We start from the raw sequence: 23,114 nt of genomic DNA, 5'->3' as shown, positions 1-23,114 counted from the left end.
AGTTATGTCGTGTATTGGTAGCCTATATGAGCCCAATATTGGCGTTACGCATTTCACTTGAATAATGTTGTGTGCGCACGTGCGCGCGCTGAGAAAGACAGTTATTTAATGAAACTGAAAATTATAACGTGCTGCACTGCTGTCTCGCCGCCGTATAGCCATTCCTGTGTGTGTGTGTGTGTGTGTGTGTGTGTGTGTGTGTGCGCGCAGGCGTGTGTAGTCGGCATTTGGCTGGCAGGCGAAAATAGCAAAAGCTATACGTGTAATGTAAATATTTCGGCACAATCCAAGTAGTGACAATGAACAATGTTGATTTAACTAAGGGATTCGCTGAGTGTTTTATTTTTAAATACAGGGATTTAGAAGGGATAAGCAAAATAGTGAGCCTATAATTTCTCCCCTTCCTTCCTTATCCTGCGAGAGCCCTAAAAAGCAAGATGGCCGATTGTGAGACTGAAAAGTAGTGTGGGGGCGCGCCTGGAGGGCCTATGAGAACACGGAGCAGTGTTGCCAGGTTTGCGAATTGTAAGCGAGTTGCAGTGTGTGTAAGTAGCGTGGTTAAAGTCCTTTTTTCTGAGCGTGTTGTGGCAACAGCACATGTCGACCAGTTTCTGTCGACGTCCTTGTGTCCACCGCTTTTGGCACCTGATCAACTTAAGCATTGTTATATTAGATGGTATTGCTACTTTGACTTAAGAAAAGTATATAAGTATGTCATAAACCAGTGGTTCCCAAACTCTTTTTGTCAAGGACCCCCAAATCAACATTTATTAGGCCACAGACCCACCAAATCAACATTTATTAGGCCACGGACCCCCAAATCAACATTTATTAGGCCACGGACCCCCAAATCAACATTTATTAGGCCACGGACCCCCAAATCAACATTTATTAGGCCACAGACCCCCAAATCAACATTTTAGGCCACAGACCCCCAAATCAACATTTATTAGGCCACGACCCCCAAATCAACATTTATTAGGCCACGGACCCCCAAATCAACATTTATTAGGCCACAGACCCACCAAATCAACATCTATTAGGCCACAGACCCCCAAATCAACATTTATTAGGCCACAGACCCCCAAATCAACATTTATTAGGCCACGGACCCCCAAATCAACATTTATTAGGCCACGGATCCCCATTTGAAAACATATGCCAGTGACCTTGACGGCTTTAGCAATGATTCTGAAACATTTCATGGACCCCCAGTTTCACACGCATTATGCTACGGACCCCCGATTTAATGGCATTTCTATCTCTGGTACCCACAATTCATATAGTAAAACCACTGTTAATGTAACTCTGAGAGTGTACAAATGGAACCAAATGGACCCTGACGGGTTGGTTCCATTTGTACTCTCTGAGTTACAGACCCATAAGGGTCCATTTGGTTCCTAACTATCTCTAATTGAGCTACACTGTAGGTACCCCCTGGAACTCCCTCAAGTACCACCAGGGGTCCCCGGACCCCACTTTGGGAACCCGTGTCATAAACCATAATCTAGGCCTAACTCTTACACTCCTCTTGCACATGTGACATTATACAGATCTTATTCCCACAACTCTCTATGCCATTTCATCCTCCTCACACATCGTCTGTGCTTCCATTGCTCTTCCCTCTGTTGAAGCTAAAACAATGGCTTCTATTTCAGCATCCCCATTGATGATGTCATTGGTGGGCAGGTTTCTGAACTGTCCACAGCCCACCAATGAGACACAGAGTGAGTAGACAGTAATGATGCCATGTTATAATGAGCATTAGTGACGACCAATATATTATACTGTATGGAGATGGGTAAAGTGCTCCTTTAACCCATTATTAAGACCTGAGGCTGATTCTACAAATGCCTTCTAAATCACTACTACTAAAACTTGTTCATGTCAACAACGCCCAAAATGATTTGGCCACAGACCTCCATCTGAAAATATGTTGTGCATATTTTGTGCCTCCCCCATGTACAAGATATACAAGCTATGAGCTTGTATATCTGCTATTGCAAAATTGTTTCAAAACTGCTATTCTATATATTATTTGTTTTACATTATGTTTCTATGATAATTGTCATACATCAGCAGTGATGGACTTACCCTGCTAATGATTACAATATCAATAGGAATACAATTTCATATTTATTCAAAAAGGCTTGTAACTTCTCTCACCTGCTAGGTTCTTGTAGGCAGACTCCAGTTGGGTATGCTCCAGGGTCAGGTTCATGTAGGCAGACTCCAGTTGGGTACGCTCCAGGGTCAGGTTCATGTAGGCAGACTCCAGTTGGGTACGCTCCAGGGTCAGGTTCATGTAGGCAGACTCCAGTTGGGTACGCTCCAGGGTCAGCTTCATGTAGGCAGACTCCAGTTGGGTACGCTCCAGGGTCAGGTTCATGTAGGCAGACTCCAGTTGGGTACGCTCCAGGGTCAGGTTCGTGTAGGCAGACTCCAGTTGGGTACGCTCCAGGGTCAGGTTCATGTAGGCAGACTCCAGTTGGGTACGCTCCAGGGTCAGGTTCTTATTGACTACAAAGGACAAAGAATAGTGTCAATAAACAGTTCTTCTGTTCATGATGAGGTCAAACATCTGGTTGAAGTTATTCTTTTTTATGTGCATCACTTCTTAACACCGCTTCCTTTATCCTACTTTACAGATGCACAGTAATACACACAATAGATAAGAGAAAGGGAAACAGTGAGAATTAGGTTAAAAAGAGAAGTCACATCAATCAATCAATCAATACAACAGTTAATACTGTGGTGGTCTTCATAGTTTTCACAGCTAGAAATCCCTGAGTGAGAGATGTGGTAGTTTATGTAATACTCACAGTGCACAGCCTGGACTATGTTCACAGCCAGGAGTATAAAACACAGTATCCCCAGACACCCAGCAACAACTCTGAAAGGCCTTGATCTCCCTGTTTGACAAAAACAAGATAAGAGTCCTGTTAGCTAAATCCAACCAGAAGTGCTTTGAAATGTTGCGGTTCAGTAGGACAACTCACAAATAGATTGAAAACATTTAAAATGTAAAAATGGATTAAAGGGATAGTTCAGATTTTTTTAATACTTTCCATTAATATAGTGGTTGCAACTGTATTAATTGATTGCCTGAGTCCCGTGGTGGGGGTTCTGCTCTGGTTTTGGTGAAATGTTAAGTAGTTCCGGTCATTTTGCGAGAGGGGCACAGGGGGCCACGCAGTAAAAGTAAATTAATCCACAAAACTAACGTAATTTGTATTGTTGACCTATTTCTAATATATTAGTGCAACTTTCGTTCATTTTTTACCCCTCTATAATACGGAAGTATGTTTTTTGTGTGCATATCACTACGCCCAAAAAATGTGTGGATACTTTTCTTGTTCACCCTTGTTGTTCACAAGGAAGGCTTTTGCCGAAACACGTAAGCGTTCTCAATAGAGAACTGAGCCATTCTTGCATCATTTATTTATTTTGGAGTGCCGCTTTTTCAACTTTGGTGGTTTATGACTGAGTGAATAATATTGTATCTTGCCGTTCAGACTCTGCTATCCCTGCTCAGCACATTGAAAGAAGTTCCCAAACTGTTTAGCTCGAGACTCAAGACAGAAACGTGATGATAGGACCCAAACAAGTGAAAGTGGTCAATCTACAAGCTTGCATCGTAACGTGTTGTGAGCTTGTAGATCTGCTATGTTCACTACTTCTTAAAAGTTGTTTTAATTGTTTTCTTTAAATGTACGAGTTTTTGATTTGATTTGATTCCTTTGATATAGTCATGATACAATTCATAGAAGAGCAGTACAGAATTATCAGGATTGCACTTATTTCCGTTGTGATCCAAATAAATAAATAAATAGTTACAGCATAAGAAGAACATGTGTACTAACATTACAATACTAATGACATTTACAACCGGCCATCATAGATCAATAAACAAAAGACAATAAATAGATATATTATAACTTGCCCATCAGCCACTTTTTCAACATATTTTTTTTAAATGTTCCTTTTGGAAGATCTTTTTTTTTTTTTTTCTTATTTTACTTTCCTTTATATATACCTCCAGGGGAGAGCAGAACTCGTAGGGAAAAGGTGGTGGGATTAAATAAACAGATACAGTACCAGCAGATTAACAGCAGTATGTTTTGTCTCAGTAATCTCACCAGACTGCCGTATCTTCTTCGGTAGGCCTTTGTCCTTCCTGGGCTTGGTCCGTAGATCTTCATGGACTGCGTCGTCTTTCTTTTGCAGATCAAACCTCTCATAATGTCCTCCTTCAGACATTTCTACATTAGTTGTTCTTGCAGCGACGGTGGTTTCATTCTCATAATCATGGACCTCAATGTTGTCAGAATGCCTCGCTACGGCCATTTCTACCTTCATGACTTAAATTATGCCTGCAGTATTTGGACCTCTTCACAACTGTTAAACAACTGTATCCTCACTACCCTAAATGTAGACGGCACTTTCATATCACATAGAACAGATCACTCTGTACCAATGAAAATAAACCATACACACACACACACACACACACACACACACACACAGCACCACTTCTCCTGTGTGGTTTTATTTTGCAATGTACTGTAGGGCGTAGGCTACTGTGCTGTACTAACAAAAAGCAGAAGCTAGACGTGATCACAGTTTAGTCTAAAAAGTCTAAAGTTACACAATCCCACAACTGTCCAGTATTCAGAATAAACACCAACCATGTTAAATTGTGTATTTAGCAGATTAGACTGCTTTCCTACAATGGAAAGACACTTGTACTTCGTCGTACAAAAGTGTCACTCAAACATTTTTTGAAAATATCCAATCTACAAACTCACAAGCGCAGCCTGAGCATGACTCACACGCAGCTCCTATACTGTACTCAGTGTACAGTATAATATTGTATGTTTATCATGTGATCAGTATTGTTGTAACAGGAGAGATATACGGTCATGGGTGTTGTAAGACTGTTACTATGTGTGTACATGATGTCGTTGGGCCCTCTGGAAGCCCTCTGGATGGCCTCTGAGTCTGTGTGCTCTTTCATTACATCATTTCATTATGTAATTTCCTCGCCTATTCTCACCCTATTGCACAGCCCTCTTGTCTTTGTTCTGATTGTTCAGATGCAGTAGTTCTTCTTCCATTACAGTTGGTAATCGCTTCATTTATCACCCTTGGGAATCTCTTTGTGTTGAGTCTATAAGGATTACAATTGACTTAAGAGAGCTATATAGTCTCAATTACGGGAGACGCATATTATGTTAGGGCCGATTCATACTCCTATTTTTGAGCCGAATAAAAGTCGGTTCGGCTCTGTAGAGCCTACAATGTGACGTCATTTGAGGTTCGGGGGGGGGGGGGGGGGGGCACCGTCCTAAAGTCGGCTCTTCGGTGCTGATAGGAATAATTCTACCATTATACTTTAACCCATTCTGACCGGGCACCCATTTTGGTGTTAGCATCATGTTATGCTTTACCTATTGAAAAATAGCAGATCTACAAGCTCATAGCGCGCCACCGAGTGGCGCGCTACGAGCTTGTAGGTCTGCTATTTTTGAAAAATCGAAGAACGACTGACATTTTTCTAGAATCTGATCTCAGGTCAGAATGGATTAATCAGACCAGTGTGTGTCCAGTGGAAACCTCGTATGAATCTGATCTCAGGTCAGAATGGGTTAAAGGACTGTATTAAAATAAAGACTATGATAAATAAGGAAAAGCTTCGATAGCAGAGAGCTAGAGCTCCGGAACACCGGAACTGTATAAATACTTTTGGAAGTAATCTAATTACAATGAAATACTCTTTACCGGAATAGAAGCAGAAGGCTTGTAACCTTACAGAAATGGTTATAAAAACCTTTTGAAGTATAACGAGTAAAAGTCAGAGTATAACGGAGTTAACCAAAATACCTTAGAATGAATTGACCGACACAAGGAAGACACTTCAGACAAGCAGAGCTAGAAGGAGGTTCAATCAGATATATTTACCATTGTACCGGGAGAGAATAAGGCATGTAATCCGGACAGCGTTTCCACAAGGATCTCTGACCATGTCCAAATTGAACATGGTTAATATAGCATACCGTAATCAATACACCGGAAAATGTGTTGAACAACAAGGTCAAAAAACACATTTGTTTACAAATGGACAGAAAACATATTATGGATGACAAGACATTACTGATGATAAGAGGAACCACGCTTGTGTTCATTCTATGGCCATAGACCGGCAAAGCACAGAGGCGGGCGTTGCCAGGCAACCTGTAGATAACTTCTTTCCATGCACTGAGTTACTATGCCGAGGTCAAACTAGACTGATAACACAGCAGCTGCATGTTGAATTAAAACAGCGCCTACAGTATCCTAACTCAATGACTGAGAAGACACCGCGAGACTGAACAAGATATTAAATGAGACGTAGTATAACACAAGCCTGTAAAACATGTGAAACAAAACAATTTATATCAAGACACTGGCAGGGCCAGAACTCATACTATTTTAAAGTCAGTGGGACAGCGTGACATCAAATGTCAGTCATAGGGCATAGGAACTAAAAATCAAAGGGCTCAAGACCATCACCCACAAAATCACAGAAAATACCTAACAGGTGCTACTGAAGATTTCTGACGAGCCGGCTCCACAGCGCCGAGACAGCGGTAAAATAGCAGTATAAATCGGCCCTTTATAGTCCGACATACCAATATAGTCCGACATGCGTTGCCGGTTAAGACTCGCACGTTGCTCCAACATGCGTTGCCGGTTAACATATACGTGGCCGGTAACATTATGTGGCTTCCGCGTGCGGTTAGGTTTCTGGTTGCAGGGTTTGGGGTAAAGAATCAATCTGGGGACCATTGTTGTGTTGGGTGGGGGGATATGGGCATGGTGGGGGGGGGGGGTGGGGGGATATGGGCATGGTGGGGGGGGGGGGAAGCTTGACTGGGCTTGAAGGGCTTTTTTTACTTTGTTTATTTGAGGTGAACTAAATCAAGCCCTTAACAGTTAACAGTCATTATTTAACTGACATATGCTATGTTCTCTTAACCCATTTTAGGTCTGCTATTTTTTTTAAATCGTGAAAATATTTATTTCAGAAAACTGGAGGATTCTTTTTGTTTTTTGAGGCAAGGCCTAAATGGGTTAACCTTCCATAAAGTCATACAGCAGACGTGTGCGATTGCATGATTATATGGGCACGTTTCCTAATGGCGGTGACTCAACCATGCAGTCAACCAGGCCTGCTCTTTCCTCTGAAATTCTAATTCCCTTTTCTGTAGAAGTTATCGATGTCCGACTTCCCAGTAACTGACAACGTTGATGTGTCATCATGCGTCACCTCCAGGTCATTTAGTGCACCAGCTAAGTGGTCGATTAAAAACAAAAAACGGGAGAATTGCAATTTCCATTCGCTCATAAAACCTTAACATTTTAACATTTTCATTAGATAATAGATATTGGTCCAAAGTTTGCGTGTAAAATAACAATGTGAATAGTTTGATCAAAGATCACAAGAGTACATTCAAAATGGTGGGTAATCTTAAAGGTCAGAGGTCAAAAGTCAGCACATGAAAGTTGTTCGGCTTGAGGAGATCCACATGTGCGTCAGCGTTTTATTGCTGACGGTCAAACGGTTCAGGAGCCAGGCCTGTTCCAGCTACAGTAGAGTATAGCAACACGCTTTGATCTCTGCAAAACGTCTCCCGTTTGTTTTTATCGACCACTTAGCTGGTGGAGGTTTTGTACAGTATGACGACACATCAATGTTGTCAGTTACTGGGAAGTCGGGAAGCTGGAAGTACCCTCACTAAAAACGCCGGGACAAACGCCTCCACGCGTCCCAAACTCTTCTCCCTTCTGGCTCCGAAACTGTGGAATGCACTTCCCGTTGCAGTCAGAACTGCAGCATCACTCCCAATCTTCCGCCGTAGTCTGAAAACCCACCTTTTCAGACTCCATCATGGCACTTACCCTATACCCCCTTAGATAGCACTTTTGTAGACTTAGATAGCATTTGACAGCACTATAATTGCATTGTATGTATAGTCATAGCACGTCATAGTACATATGTATAGCATAGTATAGCATATGTATAGTTTATAGTATAGTTTCATTATATAGATATTCTGTTACGTTCTTAGCTTACGCATGTTTCATGATAAATGCTTTTTATATATTATATATATATATATATATGTGATGTATTCCCATGCTTTTTTGTTCTTGCTTAATGTAAATCGCTCATGCCTAAATTGTAAATTGTACAGCAAAGCGGACGTCTATGGGCTATAGTTCCAAACATTGCTCCTATATGGCTGGAACTATCCCATTGAGATAGAATGAGCACTTCCGCATTCCATTGTTACTATATGGGAGTCAACGCTAATATCACCACTCTCTTACCATATTACTCTGGCCTGTTTGCATGTTCAATTGAGTGCTATAATAGCACCACGCTTTGGCCAATAGTTGTGGGCTTATAGGCCCTTCAGGCTTGACCCCTTCAAATACAGAGAAACACAATAAGGGACCATAGGGCCTACAGGCCTTCCCCTTAAAAACATACATACAATAAGGAACCATAGGGCCTACAGGCCTTCCCCTTAAAAACATACAGTACATACAATTAGAACTGCACTCTGCCGAGTGCCTACTTGCTTGTTGCACACTAGTAGGCCATAAATGGCCTACTTAGTGCGCAAGCAGAGCGCGCAAGTACTGTCGACCGCTACAAACTGTCAAATCTCAGCTTCTCTGTGAAGGAACGTTTGAAATGTTGAATTATTAGGTTTAGCTATTATCTACCTACCTACTTTATGCATGTAGAAAAGTAGTATTATGAAGTATGGTACAAGTTTCTATCTACATGTATAAAATAAATACAGTTTTATCGATTTAGAATTATTCTGGATCCCTTTTTAGTTTCTCAAAGAAAAGTAAATCATCGATATCCGATGGAAAAAAAGGTATCATGTATACAGTATAATTATTTAATAATTTATTTTAAATTGGCAATTGCTTTAAATTTACTTAATCTTGGACTATAGTGATATTAATACTAAATGCCTCTGTGTATATATGTAAGTTGTAAGTTGATTAGCGGTATACTGTGGTTACTTTGCGACACTTTTGATGCGTATGCACCGTCCCAGCAAATGACGTGATGACTACTTGTGCCTGATACGGCAGTGGTGCCAGATTACATACATGTATACATGGGAGCGTTACCTTTAATCCTCCCGACACTAAAACATATCGTCATTACGTCACCATCGAAAACCAATTACACTCTGGCATTGTACCAGTTAGTTATACCAGTTATACCCTGGCGTCATATGCTGGGACGGCGCATACGCACCGAATATGCTGGGATGGTGCATACGCATCGAATATCGTCCTGGGGCGAAACTAGTACTTGCGCGCTCTGCTTGCGCAAGTAATTAGGGACCATAGGCGCTTAATGCGGGCTTGATCCCTTAAAAAATTAATTGAAGTATGGACACTCAAAGGTTTGTGCCGGACATGCAGCGACGACATACAGATTCATTCTATGTATGGACTTGTATTTTCTTCTCTGTTTTGTGTTATGTCAAATGTTAGGCCGCTGCGTCGCAAGCAGTGGTGGAAAATAACGAAGTACAATTACTTCGTTACTGTACTTAAGTACAAGTTTGGAGAATTTGTACTTTTATTGACTACTTTTCTTTTGCTGTATTTTTACTTTTACTTCGTTACATTTACAAGGAAAAAATCGTACTTTTAATGCGCTATATTTAAAATCGGACACCTCGTTACTCGCTACAAATTAAATAATAAAATCTTATATTTGTCTTACTGGAGGAATGCGCAGTTGAGAATTGAACAGGGCTGCTCCACTCTCAGATAATAGGGGGGCGGAGTTGTGTTCTGCTGCCTGGCCTGCTTTGAAGACGGCAAGACGCACACACTGTGTTTTGTCACACGCATTCAACATGGATGACCGAGACACAGTCTTAGCAGAAGGATTTTTTATTTTTGTCCTTGCCTTATGCCCATGCCTTAATATTTAGCGGAAAACCAACCAATAAGTCCCTATCCGACACAAATTAACTAATCTTTCTCAGCCGTCACTGGAGCGCGCATCTAGCTACTGCATGATCATGCACGCTGACAGACAGCAGACACTGTCCCAACTCCTAACACAAACACTGAGGGAACTTGTTGTTGTACACACATAATGTGCCACGAAAAATAGCTTCCAATAGCTTAGTTGGTTATTATCGCTTCGAGGAGGTACGTGTCCATAATATCGCCACGAACGGCCAACAAAAGACATCTCTCTTCCACAGTGAATGAAGCGCAGTGATGCCTAATTTATTCTTCGCCGTACAAAGTGTTCCGTGCTGAAAATAGCTGATATACAAGCTCACAACTCGTCGCGTCCGGACACGTTGTGAGCTTGTAGATCAGCCAACCCCAGCATGCGGAGATGCAGGCTCTGAGAACGTTCAGAAACTTTTGCCTTCACAATAAAAGCATGCAAAAGCCCATATAGAGAAGGAAAAATAATTCGGTGGCATTTCACATTGCAAAAGAGCAATTTTTGTAAAATGTAAAAAATATATAAAAATTAAAGCAAAAAAAGAACGAAAAAGAACTATAATAGTTCATTTTTCAAACGATGAACTTTAGTTCAAAATTTGGAATTATGAACGGAACTAGTTCATTTAAAAAATCAACAACTGTGAACTGAACTATAGTTCCTAAAAAAAAAGAACTTTCCCAACACGATGTATGCTGTTGGGGGTTCTGTATTTTCAGTATTTGTATGCTATTTAATTTTTTGGAATAAAGCCACTTTTGACAGGATGACAATTTTGGAAATTCATTTATTTGTATTCATTTTGAAAATAATTTTGTATTTTGTACTTTGTACTTGTACTTTGTAATTTTTACTTTTATACTTAAGTACATTTTACGCCGGGTAAATTTTTGTACTTAAGTACATTTTATTTGAGGTACTTTTATACTTTTACTTAAGTAACTTTCTTAATGGGCACTTTGTACTTTTACTTAAGTAATTTTCAAGTAGAGAATCAGTACTTCTACTTAAGTAAAATATTTTTGTACTTTTTCCACCACTGCTTTTTTGTGACGTATGATCAAGAGGTTAAAATATGGAGATAAGAGGTTTCTACCCGACTGCAATGTTATCGACTTTTCACCAGCTGAATTTATCTTGTGTCTGACTGCAGGTGGCGTTCAAAGTGGCCAAATACTCCCTGTCTCCAGACCTCGAGTATGCACTCTTCGCCTACGATGTCAAGCAGGTAGGTTTGCAATTAAAACACAGCCTCTGCTAAAACCATGTTGCACACATGTTAACAACACAGGTCTGCATTGGAAATTATGTAACGCACTTTCAAGACAACCAAACGGGTGACTTCTTGCGAGGGATAAACGTCTGACTGGAAGGAGGTACCCGACCCTGGAAGGAGGTACCCGGCCCGTGACCGACGGCAAATATTGACTAGGGGGAATATGAGTTATATATTCTGTCCCTGGCGGGACATAACTCGGACTTTGCAACTCTCTGCACTGCCTGGTGACTCACACTGCGCTGCCTCCTCATGGTTCAAGTCCGCTTTGGACGGCATTTGGTCACATTTGGCCCAAGAAGTCACTAGGGCAGTGAGAGTCTTTTAAAAGAAAACCCATATAGTTGTAGTGTGCCAATGCGACACATTTGTGAGCTAGTTGTAGATTGACTATTTTTGGGCAAAGAGATTAGGTTTAGAGGGAATTACTGAAGCCCAGAATGACCCTGGTCTACTAAGTATCTAAGTGCTTTTTCCAACTTTTCTATCAAGTTTTTACTGAATTTGTCTGGCCATTTTCTCCTGTGGCGTGGTTTGGGAACAACAACAAACGAATCCAACCAAATTGTTAAGTAAGCTCATGGGGGAGTCACAGCTTCGCGGAGTTGTGTTTTTCTCAGCTACTGCAGAAGGGACAAAAACTAAACTATTCTTCAGAAGCGTTCGCAAACCTTAGGGGTTCCCATTCAGACCCCCTGTGGAAAGCCCCGGCTCTATACAGAGTGAACTGTTCCCTGTGTGGCAGTGAATCAAGCAAAACAGTGAGCACACAGAATTTAAAAGATCACACCCGTGTGAAGTGAGGTGCGCTCTTATCATCATACATCATCCCATTCTGCCCAATTTGCGTCCTCACTTTTCCGACTTCACTTTTCTGCCCTCACTTTTATCTTCATGTACTTTGCTCAGCCAATCAGTGTGTTCAACTTGGTAAAGCCAAGCAGGGTGCGAAACGTTCATTTTTTTTTTTGTTAAACAAATATTATTTTTGGGTTTGTATTTAAAGAAACTGTGGGGCTGTACATATCCTACCTTTTTTTTTACATTATAGAATAGATGTGATGATGACATTTGAGAGTGATTGGTGAGACCAAAGCACCTGCGTCACTGACTTTTTTTTACATATAGAATAGATGTGGTGATGACATTTGAGAGTGATTGGTAGAATAGATGTGGTGATGACATTTGAGAGTGATTGGTAGAATAGATGTGGTGATGACATTTGAGAGTGATTGGTGAGAACAAAGTGTGTGCGTTTTCCCTCATTGATTTCAGTCTTTTGTTTACTGCCGAACATGCCGAAGGAGTCTCACCAGGGTTTAGAAATAAATGTAGCAAAACAACCACCAAAACAGGAACGAGCTGTCTAGTCTTGTTTATAGTCGATATTTCTGTCGACTTTTCAGTCTGGCAGATATTGAAATGTTGTGTTTGGTGAACAAGAGAATCGCGGGAGGTTCAAGAAGTGATGTTCTTTATACTGTGTCAACCTGCATTATTGAAGATTGTAAAATAATACTAGCTCGAATCCAGCTGGTTTTGAGCCCTGTAGATCTTAAGTCAGCGGGAGGCAACGATCGAAAGAGCTACAAAATAAATAAATCTCATTCTGCCTGGAGCTAAATCAGAAACTAGTGTTAAGGAATGGAAGTCTGAGGTTTTACCTCCAGCACATGTATGGTTCACTCAGCTCGGTATTGTGGCTGCTTTGGAGAGGTTATCCTTTAAGATGAATAATCAGTTGGATAAATATGATCTGAAGTGGGACGTGTTCCTCAGTCATGTTGCAGGTCCCTTGGTGTGATCCATGGTCAGGCAATGCCCTCTTGATTGTTTATTGTATTACTACACATTATGATACGGTTGATGATGCTGCGTTTGGTCGTGTAAATAATGTAAACAATTTTCACATTTTAATTTGATTTTTCTTTTTCCTTTTTTTTTTTTCTTTCTATTTGTTTATCTTATCTATCTTGCCTGTCCATGAATACGTTCTCTGCTGTTGTTGTTGTTTGTGTTTGTATTTTAAGTCTAAAATTAATCTAAAATAAAGTACTGATCATAAAAAAAAGGGTAAAAAAATACGAAATTGAGGTAGCAGCTCTCAAACTGGACAAAACGATGAAGGTGCAGGACAAACACACTGTTGAACACCTTGTCATTGCAGGTGTATCGTTATTCGTACACTGCGTCCTACATCCTGTACGACCTGGACACCAGGTAAGACATTTCACCTCCGCTCAATATTCTATTTCTGACTGTCGTTCACACTGTCCTTTCCTCATGTCTGGCTTGATTGATCGATTGATTACTTGATTAGTCAGAAATGTTAACGACGACGTGGTACAGTCCGGACATCAAGGCTTAACCCATTCTGACCTGAGATCAGATTCATACGAGGTTTCCACTGGACACACACTGGTCTGGTGAACCCATTCTGACCCGAGATCAGATTCTACAAATGTCAGTCGCTCTTCGATTTTTTTCAAAAATAGCAGACCTACAAGCTCGTAGCGCGCCACTCGGTGGCGCGCTATGAGCTTGTAGATCTGCTATTTTTCAATAGCTAAAGCATAACATGATGCTAACACCAGAATGGATTCCCGTTCAGAATGGGTTAAAGGATGACGCGGAGAAAAAAAAGTACCGGGGACCATTGTGGTCCTGTCATGTATGAAATTTAATAATGAATAACATAGAAACAAATCCACAATGATGTGTCATACAAAACAGCTACAAAACACTATTACCGTACGTACTAAAGGGGAAAAACGGTATAGCAGTGGATGACGTCGCCTCCTTTTGATGGGAAATCATATTTCAATACTGCCGTTTGTACCACCTGATGCACACACTGTGGCATTATCTATTCAGCAACACATGGTGCGTGTGTGTGTGTGTGTGTGTGTGTGTGTGTGTGTGCGTGTGCGCGCGCGCATCAGGGAGGTGTTGGAGCTGAACCCGCCAGAGGTCCAGGATTCGGTGCTCCAACACGCTGCCTGGGGAAGACGAGGACAACAGCTGGTACGTCTGTCTGGGTGACGTGAGTCACGGGTGGATGCTGCTCGCCTCGCGTAGCCAGACTATCACACTGCGTGGATATTAGTGTGTGTGTGTCTGTCCCCCCCCCCAGTCAAAAAAACACTTTGTTTGAAATAGACACTCATGCTTTCCAAGGTGTGATTTGGGGTCCTAAGGATGAATACAAAATGAATATCAACATCTTAAAACCAAAACGTTGAATTGTGGGTTTGAGCTCACATGCCCTTTTGATGTAAATCAAAAGGGTGAATCTGTGAGTGGGTACTAACAGCAGCGAGTCTTCCTGGGGTCGACTCCACACAGAACATAAGAACAGGACATTTGACAGTAGGCCTACATTACAGGACAATGATAAAAGAAAAATACAAAGTAATTTGTCCTTAAACCAGTGACGTTCATATCATCCATCAACACTAATTGCACGAGGAAATTATCGTCTTAATTGCAGCCATACACGATTCAAATTCTGGTGGGATGCATTGTGGATTATATACCGTTTGCCTGCTGGCTCTCCTCTCTCCCATCGGTGGGAGAATTGCCACGTCTCTCTCCTCTCTCCCATCAGTGGGAGAGTTGCCACGTCGTCTCTCCTCTCTCCCATCAGTGGGAGAGTTGCCACGTCTCTCCTCCTCTCTCCCATCGGTGGGAGAGTTGCCACGTCTCTCCTCCTCTCTCCCATCAGTGGGAGAGTTGCCACGTCTCTCCTCCTCTCTCCCATCAGTGGGAGAGTTGCCACGTCTCTCCTCCTCTCTCCCATCAGTGGGAGAGTTGCCACGTCGATCATTCAAGCCAGATTGCTGGATTGGACTTGCTGTGTAATTTGCATCCGCACCATTTTCTCCGCCGTGTTAATGTGGAATGGATCATGATGCCTCTGTCAGGTGGAAACACGAAACAAAACTGACAAGACATGAGAGGAGAGCATACAAAAATAGAATGCATTTCAAACACAGTAAAAAAGAGAAAAAGAGGAAATATTAAAACTATCGCTAGGGTAGGCCAACTCTATTGTGGACTGGCAGTCATACGTGATCACAGGACTGGTTGTTTTTTTAGCTACTGTTAAACTTGTAGATTAGTGAAGAGATTGTGGTGCATGTGGAGAGAGAAAAGGAGGGAACCAGGTATGGAGCCCTGGAGGACCCCAGTCAATGAAGTATATCGTTTCTGTCATGCAGAAACCTTCTAACATTTTCGATTCCAACTTAAAATTTCCCCCGTAAATGAATGCACCATCACTTGTTCATACTGTACAGTGTCACACAAAAGTAGCAGATCTACAAGCTCGGAACGCGTTGCTTCATGCTGCGTTTCGAGTTTATAGATCTGCAAATATCTTTGAATCTGAATCCTGACGTATAACTTGTTTTGGGGCATATGAGGTTTCCACCGTTGTAGAGTTTTTAAGTGGTTGAATTAACACTCTTGGATTTGTTGTGTGCTGCGGCTCCGCCTCGTTCTCTGTCAGGTCTACATCTTTGAGAACAACATTTACTACCAGCCAGACGTCAGGAGCAAGTCTCTGCGAATCACCTCTTCAGGCATGGAGGGGGTCATCTTCAACGGGATGGCTGACTGGCTGTATGAAGGTTAGTATTGACAGGTAGTTGGTTGTGCTGCAGCCTGCGGGTCCAAATATTTGTGCTCTGTGATCGAGGAAACGAAAGTAGTGATTCCATTCACTCTCAATGGGTGGTGAAGTAAGCCTTGCCGAGCCATGAGGCCCATAGAGCAGGAGCCTATCTCCTGTTTTTGTAGCGTGAGGTGGCTTGATGTGCAAGTACACCCCCTGGACATGATGTATACGTTTAGTACACCCCCTGGACTTACCCCCAATCCAACCTTTGATGTGGGTCCCATTTGACCTGCCAATATCATGGCGGACACTGAGCTGTTTAGGAAGAAAACTGGTCTTAAAATCACACTTTTATCACACACACAAACAAACAAACAAACAGACAAAGCAAATATCGGGACTAACGGTCGAGGCTGAATGGCTATACGACACACTTTTTCTGTGCAGGAGCTAAGAGAAGAGTTAGGAGCTTCTCTTAATAGTAAGTAGTTAATTGTATTAGTAAGGCCGATGGAGTATCTTTCTTTTAGTAGTAAGGCTGTGGGTGCGTTTTTCCCAAAAAAGAAATGGATTAAATTGTTTGTTTTGTGGGTTGCTACTTAGAGGAGATCCTGCACTCCCACCTGGCCCACTGGTGGTCTCCTGACGGGGACAAACTGGCCTACCTCGCCATCAACGACAGCCGGGTGCCCAATATGGCTCTGCCCCAGTTCACTGGAAGCACCTACCCCAAAGGACTACAATACCCATACCCCATGGTAAGACTATCCTCAAAGTACAATACCAAGCTCACATTTGTGCCACAGTATGTACTTTAAAAACACTACGCAGCCTTCGAATCCAGTCCCAGATCGTGCTGATCAGAGCAATGGTCACCGAGTTATAGCCATTTGAAGTGTTCGTTAGACACTGCTGTTATTCTGATGGCAAGACCCTGACCAGTGTTTGTGAGAGTTTGGTGGGGATCAGAGTAGACCAACGGTTAACATTTGTGATGGCGGTCCGTCCGCACGCCTACCCTCCCTAGAGAATTTGAATATAGGATGAGATGGACATAGACGGCGTGTCCATTATCCACCTCTTGAAATGAAGGAGATTAATCGAATAAGTTATAGTTTAGCCTGCTACTCATTTGACTTTGATCAAACAAACGTATCTTTCCTGCCTCAGTTCTAATAGGCGGGTACTTGCGGTGCAAATTATCCAGTGACTCCGTCCTGCAGAGTCGTGTCGGATAGGTGTCGGATAGGTGAACAAAAGAAAACTATTTTTATCAAGTTCTTCGCTCCGATTACACTCCCTGCTTTGTGCTTTGTGCGTGAGTGTTCGCCCGTCCTGTAAGCTATCTTCGAGATGCAGAGGATCAGCCGAAACCAGGAAGAAAGAAAAAAAAAAAACCCAGTTGAAAACCTAAACCTATACACTGTGTGCTCGGAGTGAAATCTCCAGTGTTTCCTTTTAACCGGAGTGTTAAAATGGACGCTATGTGTCATTGACCGTCGTGCCTGCCTGACCTTCCTGTGTGCGTCTCTTGTTTCCCAGGCGGGTCAGACCAACCCGACGGTGAGGCTGTCGGTGGTCAACCTGTTCGGAGCCACACACTCCCAGGACCTGATGCCCCCTCATCACCTCACGTCCAGGTGGCGCCCTCGCTCACACCTGCGCTGCACGGCACGGGCACGGCGCGCATTTCAATGCTTAACCCATTCCGACCTGAGATCAGATTCATACGAGGTTTCCACTGGACACACACTGGTCTGATTGACCCATTCTGACCTGAGATCAGATTCTAAAAAAATGTCAGTCGTTCTTCGATTTTTCGAAAATAGCAGACCTACAAGCTCGTAGCGCGCCACTCGGTGGCGCGCTATGAGCTTGTAGATCTGCTATTTTTCAATAGCTAAAGCATAACATGATGCTAACACCCAAAATGGGTTCCCGTTCAGAATGGGTTAACGGCTGTACTGCGTTAACCCGTGTTCCCCGCTATTTAATCCAATGTTCTACGCTGCCTAGATTGTCTTATTATTACCTTTGGAGCATAACGTCGAAGTATTTGCAGCTTTGATCCACGAAGATCCGGCGGAAAATAAATAGTCCGATGGTTTGTTGTTGAAGAAGAAGAACATGCCGCCATTACGATGCGAAACGGCAACAGCATCCACAGCATGTTGTATAGTCCAAACAAACACACCGTTCACTTGCATTGAGCTCATTTTCCCAGAAGCCCTATAGCAGCCCCAGAGCATGGCTTGATTTCCGCTTTCGTCGTCATAACGCGACGGCCTCGTCACCAGGTCCACGACAAAATCCTCTCTTTCTTTTTAATTATTAAAAAACGGCAAATTAAACAAATGGCAGGTTTAGCGTATTAAGCAGGGGGGAACCGTTGGATTAAATTACGTTTATTTCACTGGTTACCAAACACTGGGTCGCTGACACATTAATGTATGGGTCCCCCTTTGTTTTTGTTTCCTATATTTTGTTTATGATAATTATTATTATTTCAAAACAATAATAAAAAAAAACATTCCAAAATTAAGCAACATTTTTCATGAATTAAAAACGAATTCATTGATCTTTCAAAGTTATTTCACGAATGAAGAGGAATCTAAGAAATTCAATAAATTAGAAAACAAAGGTTTAAGTAGTATTGAAAATAAATGAATAGCCGATCTACAAGCTCACAGTGTGGCGCATGGTGAGCTTGTCAATCTGCTATTTTCACTATACAGTAGTTTGGGTCCCGGGCAAGCGTCTAATTTCTCTTTTGGATTTTTGCACTAACACAAAACGCACAAACACATATGCACACGCACACACACACACACACACACACACACACACACACACGCACACGCACACAATCAAGTCAGACAATTGGAACAATCGATCAACGTCTCTCTGTTTTCCTGTCTCTTTCTCTCCATCTTTATCTGTCCGTCTCTCTACCTGTATTGTCTGTCTGTCTGTCCGTCTGGCAGTGACTTCTATGTAGTGATGGTGAAGTGGGCGAGCAGCTCACACTTGGCCGTACGATGGCTCAACAGGTCCCAGAATGCATCGGTGCTGACGCTGTGTGACGCCACCACTGGCGCTTGTGTTCAGGTGTGTGTATTGGGAATTCTACAAATGCCTTCTTTAAATCAGGGGTAGGCAACCTTTTTTGACATAAAGTGCCACGTTTAGATTTTCTTGATGGTCAGTGTGCCATAGTAAAAACAGATTTTGATTTGATTTCACATCCGGATGACTGATCATTAGACTCTGAGCAATTACTCGCCTATTTCCCAGAGTCCCTCCCCCCAGTCAGAGTTAGGAGTGCGAGTGTTGTTTTTGGCAGCAAATTTTGATTTTTAGTTTTAGTCATAGTCTTTTGAATAGTTTTCATTTAGTTTTAGTCACATTTTAGTCACCTGAAATGTGTTAGTGTTAGTCTAGTTTTAGTCGACTTAATGTCATGAGATTTTAGTCGACTAAATCTACAGTTGATTTGGTCGACTAAAATGTATTTTGGTGGGCATTGATGCCGTCGTGAGGACTGTTTTTACACTTACACTGAAAATAGCCGATCTACGAGCGGCGCGACGCGTTGTGAGCTTGTAGATCGGCTATTTTCAACATGCAACCAAGTGTAAAATGACTTATACTGGATCTCTGGTCCACTAGTCCCTTCCTAACATTTTAGTCTAGTTTTTATTTGCTGACGAAATTGTCAGTATATTTAGTCTTAGTTTTAGTCATCATAGCACAGTTTTAATGTAGTTTCTATTTAGTTTTCTTCAGTGGAAAAAGGTAGTCGACGAACATTTTTCGTCTTAGTTTTAGTCGACGAAAACAACACTGGTGTGAATGAATGTAGTTTTATTGTGATGTGCGCGTGCGTGTTTCTCGGATGTCAGAACCGAGTGATTCCTGCTGAAATGATGACATGAACATGATGCGTTGTTTTGTTGCAGAGATACGAGCAGAGCTCAGACGCCTGGCTCTCCAAGCAGGTATGGATGAATACGCAGCTGTTCGTCGTGCTGTCAACGGCACTTGTTTTTTTACGAGACACACAGACAGACTGTAGATATACAGACGGCCTTAACCATCTGCATTCAGAGAGATATTGAGCTTCAATGTTTTCACATTCCATTCTGCCAAATGTAGATTTTTTTTTATCCCCCCCCCCCCAGAAAAAGAAAATCACGTTACAGTCTGTCTACAATGAAAGTATTATCCTCTTCTCCCATTATCACAGTGTTCATTTTGACAGCAACTTTGTTAGTTAGTTAGTTTTAGTCATATTTACAGTTGATATTGTCTACATGAAAAAATGTCTTTTGGGCGGGCCTTGATGGCATCGTAATGGCTGATTTTACACTTGGTTGCATGCTGAAAATAGCCACACAAACACACACACACACACACAGCCTTTGGAGCCTGACTGAAGCAAAACTCATCCATGCAAAAAAGTATGTCACCTGTAAAGCACGTCTTTCTGTCTCTTCCCCCCCCCCCCCCCCCCCCCCAGAGCCAGTCTCCAGTGTTCTCCAGAGATGGAAGCAGGTTCTTCCTGACGGTGCCGGTGAGACAAGGAGGTCAGGGTGACTTCCATCACATCGCCATGATCACCAAGAAGGTGACCAATCAATCAATGACCCCCTCCCTGCTGTGTCTTTCTCATCTTTTATTTTATGTTTTTATTTTGTCTTGAAGCATAAAGTTAGCAGTGGTGTGAAATGTGCTCACATTCTTTGCTTTAGGTATAAAAGTATCATTCTAAAACGGTTAGTCCCAATACTTGATTCTGACTGGCTGGTATAGTCATGGTAAATCTCACGATAATCCACACCTTCAATCACTTTATTATATCATTCCCAGCTGCGTTAAATTGATCCCGCAGCTCTGTAGCTGAACTGGGGAAGGGGAGCACATGATTGCCTTACAGACACTGGCCGTGTGGGTGTCTAAGCACCGCCCCCCGCGCTCATATGACTGTGAACGTGTGGCTCCGGGCGGCCTCGTAAAGACATCAAGCGCCGTCACAGAGACTGGCCGAGTAAAAACAAGGAAGTGGCTCGCTCTGGTGAGCGCAAAGCGGCGCAAAGCGTAGCTACTTTTGTGAATTAGGAATAGTTTTGAGGTTAACATTGCTATACGTTTGTAACCGTTTTAGAAGAGCAATACGCCACTCGAGGTTCCAGCTTACCTTGATATTGTATAATGGCTGAGAGGCGTAAGTGAGACCCTTTCAGTATAACCGGTAACCTGAGACCTCTTGTGGCTTATTTTAACAACCCCAATCGCCCAGGACGAAGTTCACCGTCCTTTCTATTAGTAACGCCCGACACACCCAAGACCAAGTTTTATCCAAAAGACAAAGTTTATTTTGATATGAAAACGCATCGCATCGCTCCACAGCCTGGGAGCGCCTGATGCGCAATCCTCGATGTTGCGCAACAGTGAGACGTCATCGAAAATGTCCCCCCCCCCTGTTTAGCCCGGCGACAACGAAAATCTTAAAACGTTAATAACTCGCGATCTAAATCATCCCGTCTAATTATTTAAAAAATAGATTCCGTGTTAGACGGCCCTCCGCTGTCCAGTCGCTATTCGCGGTAGATTTATTCTTACCTTCCGGTTGTTGTCGATCGCATCGAGAGTGTTTTGGCTACATCTAGCTGCTCCAGCCACATCCGGAACAACATCCGGTCCGTCTTTAACAGTGTTTTCCGTTGCTATAAATCGACTGGGCGCTATCATTTAACGGGATTAAATAAATTAAAGTGTTGATACCGCAATGCAGAAATACTAAGAAATTCTTTCTTTCTTTCTTGAAGCAAAAGTTAGACATACAAAAAGCCAAGGCAATTATCGTTCACAGCTGAGAAATCACGGCTGCTCTTGGTTGAAACTTGATATTTTACTAAAAACACACAAAGCGAAGAAAAACAGTTGTACAACGCATCGCGGCATGTTGTACGCTTGCAGATCGGCTATTTAGATGTATCAAATGAAATCACTTTTAATGTGATAATGGGAGAATACTGTGTGTGTGTGTGTGTGTGTGTGTGTGTGTGTGTGTGTGCGTGCACGCATTGAATGACCAGAATGAAGTGCGTCACTTAACGTCAGGTGACTGGGAGGTGACGGAGATCATATCCCACGACGAGATCAACCATCTCCTGTGAGGCTCAGTTCTGTTTGTCATAGAAATGAATATGTACGGTAAATTCATGTTCGTTATCTGTTCATGTATCTGTTCATCCATCTATTTACCCATTTAGTTTGTTATTAACCACATTAACCCTATTTTGCCCATGTTGTCCAAGTATATAAAAGAAACGTTTTAAAAATAGCTATTTTCAATATTCGTCATGTTTGGCGTTAAGTTCTACAGTACTTCACTGTGTGACAAATTTGTGAAAATAATCAATCTAAAACCTTGCAGGTCAATGCAACGGTTGGGATGAAGATGACTGAGCCTTTCATTTTCTCACGTCGTATTTATTTTTCCTTAATTGACCATGGATAAAGGCTCTAATGTTGTAAATCGATACAGCTGTGTTGCCGGTAATGAAACCACCTTCAGCTTTTGTCGTGAAAATGTGGTGCAAATCTTTGAATATATATTCTTTCGGAGCGAACTTATTCAAACTCAAATCTTTGCTTCTGGGGGGGGTTCCTGGAAACTACACATTTTCAGATGGGGGTGGGGTCGGCGGCCGATTACATATAATTCTGGGGGTCCTTGACATGAAAAAGGTTGAGCACCACTGACATAGAAACGTAGGTTTTTCAGAAAACCGTTAAGATTCAGAAGACATTTTTTGGGTTGTGTTGCATGAAGACATGCAGAAGATTTCTTCTGACTGTCATATTCTTCTTTGACCTTTACTTGTCATCTGCTCTGCTCCCTCCTCCTCCTCCTCCTCCTCCTCCTCCACACAGATACTTTATGAGCACAGAGAACTCGCCTCAGCAAAGACATCTCTACAGGTAACAGTTTTTCTTCCGTGAGTTCCATTATTTATAAAAACCCACACACATCTTTTATGGAGAAAAAAAAATCCTCATCATTTTTTTATGGTTTTTTTTACATTAGACGACATATTGTGGCATGTCATTTTTATGGTTTTTACATTGGAATGTCATCTTAGAGACTTTGTGCACCTAAACGT

The 23,114-nt window shown here is 42.1% G+C and overlaps 1 protein-coding gene across 1 annotated transcript in view; it reads left to right on the top strand.

Moving 5' to 3' along the window:
- Positions 1-23,114, top strand: part of LOC308311719 (inactive dipeptidyl peptidase 10-like) — a gene marked incomplete at both ends in the record, with an annotated part of 90,474 nt that overhangs the window by 47,932 nt on the left and 19,428 nt on the right. Inside the window, 10 exons of the mRNA XM_080758505.1 lie at positions 11,205-11,279; positions 13,495-13,547; positions 14,270-14,351; positions 15,838-15,958; positions 16,549-16,703; positions 17,488-17,585; positions 18,930-19,053; positions 19,905-19,943; positions 20,465-20,572; positions 22,029-22,120. Of these exons, the coding sequence (XP_080614631.1) occupies positions 11,205-11,279; positions 13,495-13,547; positions 14,270-14,351; positions 15,838-15,958; positions 16,549-16,703; positions 17,488-17,585; positions 18,930-19,053; positions 19,905-19,943; positions 20,465-20,572; positions 22,029-22,120 (947 nt within the window). The remainder of the gene's footprint in view (positions 1-11,204; positions 11,280-13,494; positions 13,548-14,269; positions 14,352-15,837; positions 15,959-16,548; positions 16,704-17,487; positions 17,586-18,929; positions 19,054-19,904; positions 19,944-20,464; positions 20,573-22,028; positions 22,121-23,114) is intronic.

This window comes from Protomyctophum bolini (assembly GCF_963924005.1).
Source record: "Protomyctophum bolini genome assembly, chromosome: 24".
Classification (NCBI taxonomy): domain Eukaryota; kingdom Metazoa; phylum Chordata; class Actinopteri; order Myctophiformes; family Myctophidae; genus Protomyctophum; species Protomyctophum bolini.
The sequence above is the reverse complement of the archived record's forward strand: the minus strand, read 5'-3'. Positions and strand labels throughout refer to the sequence as shown.